Genomic DNA, 17,388 nt, shown 5'->3' on the forward strand with positions numbered 1-17,388 from the left:
AGGATGAAAATGGTATACCATATACATACCACATGGTAAGTACTGTGCCGGTATGTTACTGCAACTCCTTTGAAGTCATTGTGGTAGCACCTTTCCCTCTGGCTACTTTGGCCCAACAATCTGGGTTATACATCCTTACTCAAGCTTGTACCTTAGCCAAGGGTAGAACCACAAACACTTATACCAATAGCCACTATGCCTTTAGGGTGGCTCAAGACTTTGGTAGGTTATGGAAACAATGAGATTTCCTTACCCCAATGGGGATAAAGTTAAAAATGGTTCCTATGTCTAGAATTTATTTGATGCCATACTTTTGCTGCCTGCTCTGGCTGTTAAGGTCCCCAGCATTCTAAACTTGACTCCCTGGAGGCCAAAGGAAACCACCTTGCTGATATTTCTGCCAAAAATGCTGCTCTCAAGGTCAAAAAATTGACCAGAAACGTCTAACAATGGGCCCCAGAATAGAAGAAAAAATTGGAAATCTAATAATTGTTCATTTGATAAAAAGAAAAAACTGACTTGGACCAATTAACACTCTGGCCCTACCAGAAATTCTAAAATTCCCACTACTTACCACTGTACATGCACTAAACCATTGGTCTACTAACAAAATGATAGTGTTCATAAACCCACATTGGTGAGGAAATATTAATGAGGTCACAAAAAGTGCCCACCACACTTGTCTCACCTGTCCAAAACACAATGCAGGGAAACCTGTCTGCACAGCTCTCCAACACTTAAATTACCTCAAAGGCCATTCGGTTTTCACAAATGGATTTCATACAGCTTCCCCATCTAATGGATTAAATGTGCTTTAGTTATGGTTTGTATGTTTCCTCACTGGACTAAAGTTTTCCTTTGTAGACTGGCCACTGCCTCTTCTGTGGCAGAAATTCTGTTAGAAAAAAATTATCCCTACCTGGGGAACCCCTCTTGAACTTCAGTGATTGGGGAACCCATTTTACCAGTTAGGTGCTTTAACAAGTCTGTGCTGTTTGGCTAGTTTTACAACACTTTTATTGTGCATACCATCATCAATCCTCAGGGTTAGTCGAACACACTACTGACACCATTAAGACTCAATTGGCAAAATTTGTAAAGACCCTCCAAGTATCTTGGCCTAAAGCAATGCCTTTGTTCTTTCTAAATATCAGACCCCTTCCCTTGCGAACTCATAGACTTTCACCCTTTGAGACAGTCACAGGACATCCAATGCACTTGGCTCCTGATTCCTTTGACCCACAGTTGATAAAAGGAGATTATACTTCAATATTATAAAGGCCTAACTGCTTCTATCAAAACTATGCTTTGGTAGAGCAATCTTTTCACAGTGCACTCTCAGTAGACAAAAACTTTAAGCACCACATCTTGCAACTTGGAGATTTCATCTATTGGGAAAAAAAAAAAAAAAAAAAAGACAAACACCTCCTGGGGCGCCTGGGTGGCTCAGTTGGTTAAGCGACTGCCTTCGGCTCAGGTCATGATCCTGGAGTCCCGGGATCGAGTCCCGCATCAGGCTCCCTGCTCGGCGGGGAGTCTGCTTCTCCCTCTGACCCTCCCCCCTCTCATGCTCTCTGTCTCTCACTCTCTCTCTCTCAAATAAATAAATAAAATCTTAAAAAAAAAAAACAAAAAAACACCTCCTGAAACTCTCTTCAACCTTGCTGGAAAGCCCCCTCTCAGGGACTGTTAGCCAACCGTTGTGTGCCAAACCTCAAGGAACAGACTCTTGGATTCATGTGACACATCTAAAGAAAGCCATCAAACCCTGACTGGACCAGAAAGATTTCCTGGAATTGAGGCAGACAACATCTGATGACACAGACTTCCCAAGATGTCTGGACCAGGCCTGTTAGAAGGTTCAGGAATTACAGAAGTCTCTCTTTTTCATCTAGAGTATTAACTAACTCTGGATTCTTATCCAAAATTCATGGTTTCCAAATTTTCAACTTTACCATATTATTAACACACTTGGTTCCAACAGTTCTTTTGAGATAACAATACTTTTTAAAAGGTCTTTGAAGTTTTGCTGTTTTGCAAAAAGTTCACCAGCTATTGCTTCATGTTTATACCTACACTGTATCTTCTCAAATGCACAAGATAATTCTTTCGGTGTGCTCTTGCAGTAATCACCATTCTGCTTTCATGACCATTTTAAGTAGGAAGCATACAGGACTCTGTTTACCTCAGCAGGGGGAACTTTTCTCCCCTAAGTTGGAATAAGTGCCAGTATTTTTAGTTGGCTACTTTCAGATCTAGGATCCTGGTTTAGAACCATCACACAATTTGGAATTGTCATGTTACTTTCAATTGTGTACTTGTTGCCTGTCAAATCTTTTTAAAAATGATGTACTCAGACGATCTCCAACGCTTACAATCTTGATAAATACGGACTATAGATGGGGAAATGCCTGAAAGTTCTCCCTGCTACGACTCATTACTCAAATTTGACCTCAACAGGTTTCCAATTTGTACAATTTCCCTCCAAAGTGGGACATAACACCCAGGAAATATCCTTCCTGGCACTAAGGGACAAAAGGTCACTGAATTAAGAAGAACCTGACAATCAGCGATGCTTTTGGAGAAAGATCTTGACCAAAAGGAGGAAATGTGAAAAATAATAAAGGGGAAACCTCATTAAAGTGGAGAAGAGATGATAGAAGGGGAGGCTAAAAGGGGATCTCATACCACTTAACGTCAATTATAGGAAGAACTATCAATTACAGACCCCAACAGAAGAGTTTCAATAGGAAAGAACCATTGATTACAGGTCCCAGTAGGGAAAGATGTACACTGCACCTCCTACAAAATACAGACCACTCCTGCAACTCAGCCAAGGAGAAACCGTCACCTTGAACCTGAACTGACTGTTCTCCCACGGACTTTGGGTCAAAATAATCCCTCCCAACTTCTTCCTTCTTCTCCATAAAATCATTCTCTCCTTTGTTGAACTTACCTATGGTTTAGCCATAGCTTGCACGCAGCGAACTGAAATGCTTTGTTATTCCAGAATAAACCCATTTTTGCTAGTAAAATAACAGGATTTTATTTTTAAGGACAACTTAATATCTACTCTTATTGTTCACAAAGGGACCCAAGAAACAGCAATGGGGTGGGGGAGGGTGGATACCTACGGCATTTCGACACTCAGGAACGCACCACCGCGGGATAAAAGTAACTGGGCCACCTCTTCCTAAAGCAGAGAACCTTCGGAGGGCGACGCCGCAGTCTGAAAAGCGCGGGCCTGCGGACGCCAGACGCGGTGTCACACGCAAGGTGGCCCGCTGGAAACACCGTCCCCCCTCCAAGGGATCCGAGTGTAAGGGGGAGAGGAGACGAGACTCTAATTAAGGACCTAGGACCTCATCCTCGTCCCTGCCAGCGCACCACAGGACCGTCTCTTCACTCTGGCCATTCCAGACCCCGACAGACGAGCTGCACAGCAGTATCTGTCCTCTCCGGATTCACCTCCCTAGATTTCTACCCGGACCGTTTGGGGAGGTACTCTGAATCTTATTTCCGGTGGCGGAGAGGCGCAGTTGCCATGGTAATTAAAGGAAAGGCCGAGGTCGGTTGCGCTGCGGTGACAGGATCACGGAATCCGTGGAGAGAATTGGCTGTGCTTCCTCGCGTGTGAGCTGGAATTAGGTAGCAAACAGCTGGCTGTCTCTGTGTCTGCGCTGCGCCCTGCCTCGCTGTCCGGCTTCCTTCCCTCTCACCTGCTTCTTTTACTTCTCTTGCCATACCAACGCTGGGTCCGTGTGTACCTAAAGTGTACGTAAAACCGCATCTGCGTCGTAGAGAAATAAAAAAACAGAGAGGTTGCCCGAGATCAGCTGTGAACGTATTTCAGCGTGTAGGGCCGGGGACTGGGCGGCTGTGTTTCCCTTGGCCCTTCAGTAAGCCTTAGGCGCTTGTTAACAGTTTATTTTTCTTGCTATTGTGTGGCGGGTTATTTATGGAGCCGTTTGCTACAGTGTGCTCTGTAGGCCCCTGTCTTGGTCTCGGGCTGGAGTTTTAAGTGAAGGCGGTTTCCAAGCCTGAGGGGTGCAGTTGTTTATTTATTTAAGCTTCCGTTTGGTCTCTCGTCACAAAAAGGGAAAGAATAGACTTCTGAAACATTTCTACTGTGGGATTTCCACGTAAGGTAGTCACCTTATTTGGAAAGAGTATTCGAGGACGATCCCACCCTCCCCCCCAAAATACTTAAATTTAAAAATTGCTTGCTGCAAAATGAACATTCATTCTTCCTTTCTTATCGGAACAGTTTTTCCCCCCCACATTTGTGAGGAGATGCGTGCACGCATATGTGGTTAAAACTGATGCTTAATTATAGCGATATCAATTCGCAGTAACCAGACTGTGACACCACATCCCTATGGGGTCCTTCTAAATCTGGTGTAATATGAAAGTGTCAGGCAGGCATTCTGTGTATTATAAATAGGGTACTTCATCCATGATAAGCGATTATTATCTTTCTTTCCCAAGTGTAAAAGACCTATATAATTCAAGAAGGTGCAAGTGATTTAGGCCTCCTGAGTAAGAATCCAATGAGTCCTGAAGGGGATCCTACCTGTGTCGTCTTATTGTTGAACTTGAAATATTCAATTTATTAGGTTGGAATGTATTTTTAGAAGTCAAAACTGGGTAAAATAATGTTGGAAGCTGTTAGACCACTAACAGCTAATTGTTGGAGCACAATTTAGTGCCTCAGTAACTATTGTACAAGAAGCCTTCATTCACATTAATAAAGAAGAAACTGTTATCAAAATTTACTGCCTCTTGTTACTGCTAGCTGGGTGACATCTCTGTCTCTCAATTTCCTTATCTGTAAAAGGGACAAAAAATACCTGACCACTGTAATAAAGATAAATTAAGATGTACGATAGTTCTTTAAGGCTTATGAGCTGAGGTACTGTATAACCTCACAACATTATTTGTAATGAATGCAGTAAAATCTCACAATAATGCTTTAAATAGGATCCAAAAAATTCAGTCATTCAAAATGTTGGCCAGCATTATTGAGATGTTGCTGAAGTGACCTTGTTGCTCCTGCTGAGGTGATGGATGCCAACTGCCAATCACATTACATCCAAATTCTCATTGTTGTAGAGTTTCACTCTTTCAAAGTTTATTTAGCACTTATTACTGCAAGGCATTGTTCTGTATGTTTCACGTGTATTAACATTTAATCCTCATGACAACCCTATGATGACTTAACTTACTGTCCTCTTTTTTTAAAAGATTTTATTTATTTGAGAGAGAGAGAGCACAGGAGAGAGAGCGTGAGCACAAGTGGGGGGGAAGGGCAGAGAGAGAGGCAGGCTCCCCGCTGAGCAGGGAGGCCGATGTGGGACTCTATCTCAGGACCCTGGGATCATGACCTGAGCCGAAGGTAGACACCTAATCGACTGAGCCACCCAGGTGCCCCAACTTACTGTCCTCTTATTTTGAGAGTATTGTTGTGTGCTTTTCCTTTCCTCTATGATACTTATTTTGTTTTTATATTACATCTTTGCTTTGGCTTTATTCTTTTGGCTTTCTCATATATATGTATTTTCTATATATATTTTGTCTCATATAGTTGATTTTGAAATATGCACATATATATGTGTGTGTGTATATATATATATATATACTGCCAAAGGCTTATTCTAATTTAGCATATAATAATAACACCATATGCATATTATATTTGTCTTTTTTCCCCATATATGAAAACTGTAATGCTTTGATTCCTCTTCCCCCCATTTGAAAGGCAAAGTGACATTTGCATTTTAGGGGATTAACATTGATTAAAATTTTTAAATTATTTTCTAATAGAATGGCCATCAGTCCAGGAAGAGATGCAACTTTCTCCAGTCAGAAGTCAGCGCTTTCAGAGAGTCCTCGAACAAAGAAATTTCCACTAAGTGAAGAAGAGACATTTTATATGAATTGTAGAGCTGCCTACTTAACTGTTTTTAAAAGCAGCTTAGAAAACATTATTTCTAAAGAACAACTTTACTTGGGTAAATTTTTCTTTAAAATATACGTATTTTGCCTTATTTGTTGAAAGTTAATAGATCAGAAAGACAGGAATAAGAATTACATTGTTGAATCATCCCAGTTTCTTAGGGAAGCTTGAGCAATGGAACTACATTATGCTATTGTGCCATTTTATATATTTATATATTCTATGTAGCTTCAAAATAAAACATTCAGTGTTTATACAGACTAGATTAGTATTTTTAAAGCTTCCATCAATTACTTGCTTAGAAATATTTTTTAAAAAATTCTTACTTGGTACTTTAAGATTTATATAAGATTCTATATGGATATATATATTTATTTATATAAGATTTATAAGATTCTATAGTAGTAGAATTTAAAACACTTGACATCTGAATCACTAGCCTGAATTTGACCTATAATGGGGAAAATGTAAAGAATATATAAAAACAGGTTGAATGATTGTAAAAGAGAAATATTAGGAGATAAGTAAAATTTTAGAAGTGCTGTTTTTGTTTTTTTGTTTGTTTTTGTTTTTTTGTTTGTTTTTGGTGGGGGTAGGAGTTGGTCTTTATTTTATTTTTTTAAAGATTTTATTTATTTATTTGACAGAGAGAGACACAGCAAGAGAGGGAATACAAGCAGGGGGAGTGGGAGAGGGAGAAGCAGGCTTCCCGCCTAGCAGGGAGCCTGATGCGGGGCTCGATCCCAGGACCCTGGGATCATGACCTGAGCCTAAGGCAGACGCTTAATGACTGAGCCACCCAGGCACCCCAAGTTGGTCTTTTTTTTGCTTCTCTCCATTGTCATATCTAAAATTTCTCTGGTTGTAAATATCCCTCAAACCAGTGAATTTTGTCCTTGCCAGGTATATCAAATGACTTGGAGGTCTTTACTCTTGAAAAAGTGGTAAACAATACCAGATAACACTGAATACTCATGTCAATTTCATCAAGGCTAATAACTTTATGAATGGAGAAACTGAGTTATTTTGCCAAATTTAGAAGCGGTTTCCTTAAAGAAAAATTCTGACATATTTTTGAAGTAATGTCTTGGGTCTGTATCCAATAAGATCTCTATTTGAGGAAATCCATATTTGAAATATGAACATTGAAAATATTAAAATATTTTATTATAAACGATACAAACATTAAATTTATATTTTATTATAAACTGTAATTTTAGTTTTTATTCTTTTGAAAGTAGTCTGAGATCATGAATCTCCTGTTTAAAAGTTTAACCTGTATTTCGTTATTATGGCATTTAATTTGTGAATCAATAAGTATATATTACTAAGGTGCTACCAGTCTTAGACAATATTCTGGATAATTCAGTGTTTGTCTCTTCAGTGTTATATACACTTTTGGTTTTATGGTGGAATTCTCTTTGTAACATTATAATGATTGAGTTCAGATAATCTAGATTTTTAAAAAGTAGGGTAAACAAGTGATATCTTTCTTATTACTATATCTTTCATCTGTATCTTTCTGCCATTTATGCATATAACATGTGCTTTGACATTCCATTTCAAGGTTGGACAGAAGAGTAACATTATCAGAGTTTTAGAGTTCCTTTTTTTTCCAGCTTATAAATAATACAGGTATTATAGACTCACGTGAAAGCTTAAAGTAAACCCTGGCAAAAGATCAGTATTTTCGTGTAAACCTTTAAGCATTTACAGTTACAAATTTTTACTGTTACTAGACATAATAATGGACTCTCAACTAATTCTAAAATTAGAAATTTAGTTAGATTAGTAATTACTAGGTTATACCTATTTCTTAGATACGAGAATGTGTGTTTACTGAGTACATGTTTAGGCATAATTTTATTCTAAGAAAGTTGTTTTGTAATTAATAGTTCATTAAAAAAAGGTATTTTCTTTGTTTTTTTAGAGGGGGGAGGGGCAGAGGGAAAGGGAGAGAATCTTAAGCAGGCTCCATGCCTACTGCAGAGCCCAGTGTGGGGCTTGATCTCACAACCCTGAGATCATGACCTAGGCTGAAATCAATAGTTGGAGCTTAACCCACTGAGGCACCCAGGTGCCCCAAAAACCATTTTGTTATTGAAGACAGCACCAAGTATATGCTGACCTGCCATTTGGGAAAGAGTTACACACCCATTTTCCCAAAGCTGTACAGAAAATAGCATTTTCCTTTTTTTTTAAAGATTTCTTTATTTATTTTAGAGAGCGAGACAGAGCGCACAAGTGGGGATGGGGCAGAAGGAAAGAATCTTCATGCAGACTCCCCGATGAGTGCAGAGCTGACATGGGGCTCCATCCCACAACCCATGAGATCATGACCTGAGCTGAAACCAAGAGTCACAGGCTTAACTGACTGAGCCACCCAGGCGCCTCTCTTTCTTTTTTTTTTTTTTTTGAGTACTCTCCACCCCTAATGTGGGGCTTGAACTCGTGATCCCCAGATCAAGAGTCACATACTCCACCCACTGAGCCAGCCAGGCACCCCAGCATTTTCTTTCACATGGACTTTTGACTTCAAATCACAACTTCATTTAGGTCCTACTTGTATTCTTACCTTTTAAAAGGTGGCTGGTGATGGAATCCTAAAACACATGTACCTTTTCCCTGATTCTCTTAATAGATGAATTATGGAATTGTCCATTTTTATGCTAGGCAAAATACTTATCTTTTGTTCATTCCTAGGGCAACATGGTAATCAGGGCTTTTGTCTACATCCAAAATTAGCCTTTGGAAGTAAAAAAAAATTATATTGTCTCCACTGGTACAAACTTCCACAAAGGCTTTCTAGGTGCAACTCCTGTTAGCTCTACAAGTCACCTCGAGATGATCTTCTTATTTCCTTTTCTCTGCCAAAGTTATCTAGGTATGCTGCACTGTCATAATCTGGAGGATGGGAACATTTCTTTAGTCTGTGGACTTCTAATATGTTACTAACTTTAAATCATGACCATAGGTAGCAATTTTACACTTCAGGTGTGGAATTCCTATTTAGATTATAAAATTTAGGAACCAAGAAGTTTGAATCTCTGAAAAAAAACAAACCACCATGTATTATGCTTATACACAATGAATGTTCAGTATAATGGACTCACAAATGTCTGTATTTATTATCCTGCTCTAGTTTCTATTTCCTTGAGGATATTTTTAAAAATTGTTTTATATATATTAGTCCTTATTCATTATATTGTGCACTATCCAGATTATCATTTTTTAGTGCTAATTGACAATGCCCAGATCTTGTGAAATCTCACCTAAGATAGTTAGAAATACCCAATGTAAGGTTTTATAGTAGAAGTTGGTTAAGAAGTTGGTTAAGCACAAAGGACAGTACCTTTAAAATTTTATTAATTCTATCTACGGTGCTTAGGAATCTTATCACTGGTTCATTTTAGATAGTATTAAGTCTTAATATGTAGAGATTTGTTTAAGTTCAAATTACCAGTTTACTTCTTTTAAACAGTACAAAATACAATTGTTTAAAACAATTATATTTTAGTGTGTATGATATACACAAATACAAAGCCTTTCTCACATTGTAATTTGTTGCCTCTCATAGAAAATAAGGACATGCCTTTTAAAATAAGAATGTCTCACGAATAACTGGTTATAGGACTATTTTTAAAGATTCTGGTTAAAAATTAAGAGTAATTCAACCATTGCATCTCCATAATAGTCTTCTCTCAAACTATGTTGAGATTCTTGATTTTTAGCAAGTCTATAACTGCAAATAGATAAATTTTGTGCATATATTTGGTATTGTGACATGATTAATATTCTTGAATTAATGATTAATATTCATGATTAATATCTAACAATGATGAACATTTTAGATATCATGCCTTATTGACAGTAATTTTCTCAGATTAATGATTTCCTCATTTCATTAAGTTATTTGTTGGGCCAGAATACTTTTTGTGGTTATTCTTAGGTCCTCAAAACAATTAAGTGGATGGTTGTTTTTAATCTTTTTTTTTTTCAGGCACTTTTACAAAGTAAATCATATGTTATCAGTTAAACAATGTAGGTTGAGAACCAACTGTCAGAATAGGAAAAATATTTAATTCTGACATTAATAGATCAAGAATCTGTAGCTGGTAACACATATATTTTCTCATTTTTGAAAGTCAGGCATACATTGATATCACTAGATTATCAACCCCAAAGGTGTGTGTGTATTTTTGTGTAATATTGTAATGTATAATGATTGAAAGAAAAAATACTCTTAGATACCAATTCCAAATGTTACTCTAACAAGTAACACTTGTTTTATTGGGCAGCTCTACAGCATGCAGGAAGAAATCCATCCCAAAAGACCATTAATAAGTATTGGACTCCTCAAACTGCCAAACTGAATTTTGATGATTTTTGCATAATTTTAAGAAAGGAAAAACCTACTTCAAAAGCAGAACTACTAAAATCATTTAAGCAATTAGATGTAAATGACGATGGCTCTATTTTACACACTGACCTTTATAAACTTCTAACAAAGGTAAGATTTGTGAAATAGTTTTACAATATACATTGCTAATAAAACTGTTGGAATTCTAGCTTTGGCTACTAAGGCCACATTAAAAATAACTATTTCATTGGCAGGTGAAATGAATCACATATATGTTGTTTATAAAGTACTTAAGGATCCTTCTGGATGAAAGGTGCTCTGTAAATAAAACATAAAGTATAAAATTGAACCCATGTTGCAATCCCCTTGTGTTCCTTTGCAATTATTTGCTGCCCAGAACTTTTTTTTTTTAAGATTTTATTTTTATTTTGAGAGAGAGAGAATGAGAGACAGAGAGCATGAGAGAAAGGAGGGTCAGAGGGAGAAGCAGACTCCTTGCTGAGCAGGGAGCCCGATGTGGGACTCGATCCCGGGACTCCAGGATCATGACCTGAGCCGAAGGCAGTCGCTTAACCAACTGAGCCACCCAGGCGCCCCTGCCCAGAACTTTTTGTAATTCAGGAATAGATTCATATGTGATAAGTAAAAGGGAAACATAGTATAAGTGGGATTGGGAATCCATTCTGATTCTTGGTATACTGTGAGAAATTATAATTACTGTAAATTCAGTAGTAGCATTATTACTGGATTGATGATATATATTGTTGAAATTTAATAAACAAGTTCATACTTTTATGAAATTTAATAAAATTGTGAAATTTTATTTTATGTAAGTTTTATTCTTGCTTGACATAATACTCATTCTAAGATTTATAATGAAACCATATATTCAAACGGACTTGTAGAAAAGATTAAAGTGAATTTCCACTCTCCCCCTTCCCCTGCATGACAAAGTGATAGTCATGTTGCTTTAAAATAAATCTTGTTTTAGGGCGCCTGGGTGGCTCAGTCGTTAAGCTCAGGTCATGATCCCAGAGTCCTGGGATCGAGCCCCGCATCGGGCTCCCTGCTCAGCGGGAGGCCTGCTTCTCCTTCTCCCACTCCCCCTGCTTGTGTTCCCTCTCTCTGTGTCTCTCTCCGTCAAATAAATAAATAAAATCTTTAAAAATAAATAAATAAATCTTGTTTTTTCAGAGAGGTGAGAAGATGACTCGAGAAGAAGTAAATGCCGTAATAAGTTTGGCAGATGTAAATGCTGATGGCAAATTTGACTACATCAAGGTACATAAGATGATGTTAATGTAAATTTGTATACTGTGTAAGAGAAAAATTTTTAAAAGAGCATATCTTTTTAATATTGGCAGTGATATACTTAATATGTTGTGTACAAATCGTACTTGAAATTTAATCTAAAGAGTATTGTAATCTGATGACTACATTAGAAATAATAAAGGTAAAATACATGCATGTGCTCACACACACAGACACTCAAACACAGAGAGAGACTCTCCTCAGGAATACACCTTTTCTGGGATGGAAGAATCTTAAAAATTATTTAGAACAAACTCAAGTCTACACGTCTTATAAAAAAATAATAAATCACCTCTCTTTGTGTAACATTTTATTTTCTCTCAGAATATGACCTCCTCATTGAATCATGGCTGCATTTCATTAGGTCACTTGAGGGTGGTCAATGTGATTTCAAGAAAATAAAATGAGTAACCTAGTTCAATAGGAAATATATTCCATCTATCAGTCTATCCCTTGCCTACTAATGTGCATTTGCCTCCTCCCAAATGTATGATTGAATGTCTTACCCACTGGACTATTTTTTTTTTTATTTCCTATAGTTTTGTAAATTATATGTGACAACCGTTGAGCAATGTCTCAAAACTACTGTAGAAAAACTGGAGGTTGACAGTAAACTGAGGCATCAACAGTTTGGAAGCCACACTGAAGGATCCCCTGAAAGGGACCCATCACCAGTACCGAAACCATCACCTAGAATCATAAGAAAAACTGATCAGGAAACATTCTCAAATAAAGGTATTTACTTTTGACACTAAAGATTTCTTGATCAAGAATGAAGGATCATATTCAGATAAATTTTTCTTCTATCTTAGCTTATCAATGATAAATGAGAATCCAACTTTTGTTAGCTACTGTTTCTAGACTCTCAGCTGTAAAAATCTATTGAAGTAAAAATTTTATTATGGAACTTGACTTGGCTATGCTCATTATATTTTGTTAAAACTAAAATGTCAGGGTAAAGAGTGACATATTGAAATATAGAATCTTATTAGTAGCCCATATATTAGGGACCATTAAAGCCTGATAAATATGAAACTTCTGACTTTATTTCAATAGGAAGAACAAAAAGAAAGACATTAATACACATGCCTTTTATACTACACTGTATTTAGAAACAGACTTAGTATCGACAACTTGTCATAATGTGAGACCAAATAACTATTACTTGTTACAGGTGATACCAGCAGTTCTTTACTGGCAACAACTAGAAAGTTCAAAACATCTGTTTCTTTCACAATTACCATGGGTGCTAATAGTAACCGAAACTCAAAGTTAACTGAGCCAAACTCAATAAAGGTATTGTATTTTATATTATTTATTTTTTAAGGTTTTATTTATTTATTTGAGAGAGAGCATGAGCGAGGGGGAGGGGCAGAGGGACAAGCCGACTCACTGCCGAGTGGAGAGCCTTATGACGTGGGGCTGGATCCCAGGACCCTGAGATCATGACCTGTGCCGAAGTCAGACACTTAGCCAACTAAGCCACCCAGGTGCCCCAAAGGTATAGTATTTTAAATTAATAGGTAAGACTTTTTCTGAAAAATATTTTTTTTTTTTTAAGATTTTATTTATTTATTTATTCATGAGAGACAGAGAGAGAGAGAAGCAGAGGCAGAGGGAGGATGCGGGACTCGATCCCAGGATTCCAGGATCATGACCGGAGCCGAAGGCAAACGCTTAACCAACTGAGCCACCCAGGCGTCCCAAAAAATATTTGACATTAAGTTTATAAATAACTATTCGGTGTCTACAGAGAACCAGTAAAGTTTGTGAAGTAATTTTCTGATATTTTTCTTTGTATTACTGCATTTCAGTTTTAATAATTTTAAACTAAAAATGATGGATAAGAATAGTATTAAAAAATCTTTAGTTTGAAAGTGATGACTTTTCAGTTTTTGAACTTGAAGAATTGATTATCTGAATATGTACTTTGCAAGCAATTTTTTAATTTTGTTTAACAAATATTTTCCATAGGTATTTCTTATAAATAAATCGTTCATTCAATATCAGTTCCTATGAGAGAAAGACAACAAAGTCACTTTGCTAAGTCAGTATTTGTGGAGTGTTAATATTGATCTTCTTCCTTTGTTTTCCCTTTTTAGACTCAACCTATACTAGTTTTCTTTCAACAGAAAATAAAGCTACAGAAATATAAAACATTAACTGGAAACTGCTAGGATACATTAAAAATGTGTACCTAGAGACCTCTGTAAAAGGGGGAAAAATGGTTATGACCACATACTATAACTGCTGTTAGAAAACTGAACTGATTGTTCTCAAGGGCTACATTTTTGTTTCAAATAACAACTCTGTATTTGTTATTGAACTCTGAAGTCCCTTATATCTTTAAATTGCTAGAGAGTGACATTTGTTCTATATTAAAATTTTAAAACATTATCTCCAAGGAATTTTGTTCAGACTGTTTAGGAATCTTTACACCCTAAGCAATTTGATGTGCATGTCCAACATGTTCACACACAATATTTAGTGCTCCACCAATATTATTTTCCACCAATGGAAGATTCCTGTATTTTGCAACTAAATTAAATGTTCATAAAATTAACTTATTAAATAATTGTAGTTTACCTAACTCAAAACTATAAATTAATAATTTTAACCAGTATAGAGAAATATTAATATGGATTATATTAAAACCATAATAAGACTTTTTCTCAGTGTCATCCTCCTGTTAATTGGGCCCTTACTAATACAATTTCTTAATGTAGTTTAACTCAAAAAATATTTATTAAAAAGGTAATATATGCCAGCTGTTTTGCTTAGTATAAAATATGGGTATTATATTAAAAAATAAAAAAATGTACTTGACTATTAATATACCAAGGTAGTACAGCATAGTATTTCATTTATTCATTCATTTATTCAACAAATATTTATTGAGTGGTAACTCGGTGCCAAGCACTGGTTTAGGTACTGATTAAGAGCTTTGAATAAAGGGCGCCTGGGTGGCTCAGTCGTTTCGCATCTGCCTTCGGCTCGGGTCATGATCCCAGGGTCGTGGAATCGAGTACCACATCGGGCTCCCTGCTCAGCAGGGAGCCTGCTTCTCCCTCTCCCACTCCCCCTGCTTGTGTTCCTGTTCTCACTATCTCTCTCTGTGTCAAATAAATAAATAAAATCTTAAAAAAAAAAAAAAAAAGAGCTTTGAATAGAGATAGGCCTATCCTTGAATTTTAGCTTTGTCACTGGTAAGTTAGTCAGCAGCTCTTCTGAGTCTCAGTTTCCTTATCTGTAAATTTAAAATAATTATATTTAGTGTGTTTTTGAAAGATTTAAATCATCTCACATGTATTAAACATTTAGCACAGTGCCAGGAACATAGTAATCACTTTAATAAATAATACTGTTATTAATATTCTAGAACTAAGAAATGACTTAGGTATTTATATGGGAATAACATGATGAAAGTATAGTTTAAGAACTTATGCTACTGGGGCACCTGGGTGGCTCAGTTGGTTAAGCGTTTGCCTTTGGCTCAGGTCATGCATGATCCTGGGGTCCTGGGATTGAGCCCTGTGTCAGGCTCCCTGCTTATCAGGGATTCTGCTTGTCCCTCTCCCTCTGTCTCTGCCCCTGACTCTCTCTCAAATAAATAAATAAAATCTTTAAAAAAAAAAAAAGAAGATGGCATACTGTCAACTTTTAAAATCTGTGACTTTCATATAAAATTAATGTGTTTTGGAAATACTTCATAGTCTTCATATTATTTACCTGACTTTTTATTTTTTAAAGATTTTATTTATTTATTTGACACAGAGAGAGAGAGAGCACAGGCAGGGGGAACAGGAGAGGGAGAAGTAGGCTCCCTGCTAAGCGGGGAGCCCGATGTGGGGCTCGATCCCAGGACTCTGGGATCATGCCCTGACCCTAAGGCAGATAGATGCTTAACCGACTGAGCCACCCACAAGCCCCTTACCTGACATTTTGTATCCGCTTTCTGATCCTGATACTGCCCACTATTGTTTACTATCTGATATTTCTTAGATGAGCTGAAATGATTTTTCTAAAAAAAAATCTGTGAATTTTAAAGATTCTGTTATTCAGCAGGATTCAGTTGTTTGCATTTTACTTTGAATTTTTAAAATAAATTTCAGAAGTTTTATAAATACTCTGAGAAGTACTTGTTATAAATATAGTTATTGTGTGATTTATTTTTTTAGTTAAATTTTTTATTTTTTTAATTTAAATTCAATTAATTAACATATAGTGTATTATTAGTTTCAGAGGTAGAGTTCAGTGATTCATCAGTTTTCTATAACACCCAGTTCTCATTACATCCCATGCCCTCCTTAATGTCTGTCACCCAGTTACCCCATCCCCCTACCCCGTCCCCCACCCCAGCAATCCTCAGTTTGTTTCCTATGGTTAAGAGTCTCTTATAGTTTGTCTCCCTCTCTGATTTCATCTTGTTTTATTTTTCCCTCCCTTCCCCTATGCTTCTCTGTTTTGTTTCTTAAATTCCACATATGAGTGAAATTCTATAATTGTCTTTCTCTTATTGACTTATTTTGCTTAGCATAAGTGTGATTTGTTTTAATTGAGATTGATAGAAAAAGTTACTAGAAGAACTGTTAAATTAATTTTCTTCAAATACTTTAAATCTATTTTAAACAAGTTTTGTACCTCAATTTCATGTGGAGTGGAGAAATATGGAATTGGGACAGAGCAAGTTCTTTTCAGAAGTTAGAAAATTGTTGAAATGGGGTATGCATAAATCAGACTTTAAACTACAAATTCACACAATTGGTAAAGGACATGCATTACAGGAGGAAAATAAGACCCTTTCTATAGATCACATGTAGGTACTTTATCACTATTTGTTTTTAATCTGAGTCCTGTTTGCTTAGGTTTTGTAATGTGCAAGGAATGTTAGGAATTTTTCTTTGAGAGAAGAATAGCTTTGATTGCCAGTCATGACTAGAATTTGAGAAAGCCCAAACCATGAGTTGTAAACTCTAGAGATGCAATACTTCCTATATTCAGACTCCTAGAATGTGTTTTAGAAATGTGTATATGTATTGTATAAAACAAAATGTTATATAACATATGCGTATGTTGGGTATAGTTGTATAAGGTATTTGTTTTATATATGTCTATGTATATAACAATACAAATGTAAACATATATACAATACAAACATATATACAATATAAACATTTATATACATATATATAAATATAAACATTTTAAAATAGAAGTGATTGTCTAAATTTTTGTGAAGACTCCAAATAATTTTGTCACAAAGATCCTCATATTTTCAAAATGATGATCGATTCAACTTGTCAATGAGATGGCAATCCATATAAATTCCTCTAAGTCTATGCTAGATTTACTGCTTAGATTAATTCTACCTCACCTAAAACTTTAATAACAATATAGAATTGTATGTCAAAACAAATTACATTCTCTACAGTGTTCCAAGAAAAATGTAACTTTACTGATACATTTAAATCTTTTGATAAGTAGAATTTTCAACTCAACTATTTTTAATTTGTACTTTTCAGCATTTCCTTATACACTGTGAATGAAAATAAGTAAAATTTGTATATATATGACAAATGAATTAACAGTTTTTTCCTTTTATATGAATTTACCTGAATTGGTAGAATATAGCACCACCTTATGCTCTGTGTAAGAATTACAAGCCACTATTTTATTTCTGCTTTATATTGTTAAAAACTGTATCACAGAATTTCTTACACTGTCATTCTAAAAGTTTTTAAAAAACTCAGCCTCCTTCCAT

General features: G+C 36.1%; 2 protein-coding genes across 2 annotated transcripts in view; one reads left to right on the forward strand and one right to left on the reverse strand.

The window, feature by feature from the left end:
* The window catches only part of LOC110571795 (integrin subunit beta 3 binding protein), a 59,071-nt gene extending 55,836 nt beyond the window's left edge, over positions 1-3,235 (reverse strand). The window contains exon 1 of the mRNA XM_021679958.1: positions 3,135-3,235. Within this exon, the coding sequence (XP_021535633.1) occupies positions 3,135-3,139 (5 nt within the window). The 5' untranslated portion in view covers positions 3,140-3,235. The remainder of the gene's footprint in view (positions 1-3,134) is intronic.
* Positions 3,236-3,545: 310 nt separating this feature from the next.
* Positions 3,546-17,388, forward strand: part of EFCAB7 (EF-hand calcium binding domain 7) — a 44,326-nt gene continuing 30,483 nt past the window's right edge. The window contains exons 1-6 of the mRNA XM_021679959.2: positions 3,546-3,648; positions 5,824-6,011; positions 10,255-10,466; positions 11,511-11,597; positions 12,167-12,362; positions 12,802-12,923. Coding sequence (XP_021535634.1) covers positions 5,825-6,011; positions 10,255-10,466; positions 11,511-11,597; positions 12,167-12,362; positions 12,802-12,923 — 804 coding nt within the window. The 5' untranslated portion in view covers positions 3,546-3,648; position 5,824. The remainder of the gene's footprint in view (positions 3,649-5,823; positions 6,012-10,254; positions 10,467-11,510; positions 11,598-12,166; positions 12,363-12,801; positions 12,924-17,388) is intronic.

The sequence above is a fragment of the Neomonachus schauinslandi genome, chromosome 4, assembly GCF_002201575.2.
Source record: "Neomonachus schauinslandi chromosome 4, ASM220157v2, whole genome shotgun sequence".
NCBI classification, from domain to species: Eukaryota; Metazoa; Chordata; class Mammalia; order Carnivora; family Phocidae; genus Neomonachus; species Neomonachus schauinslandi.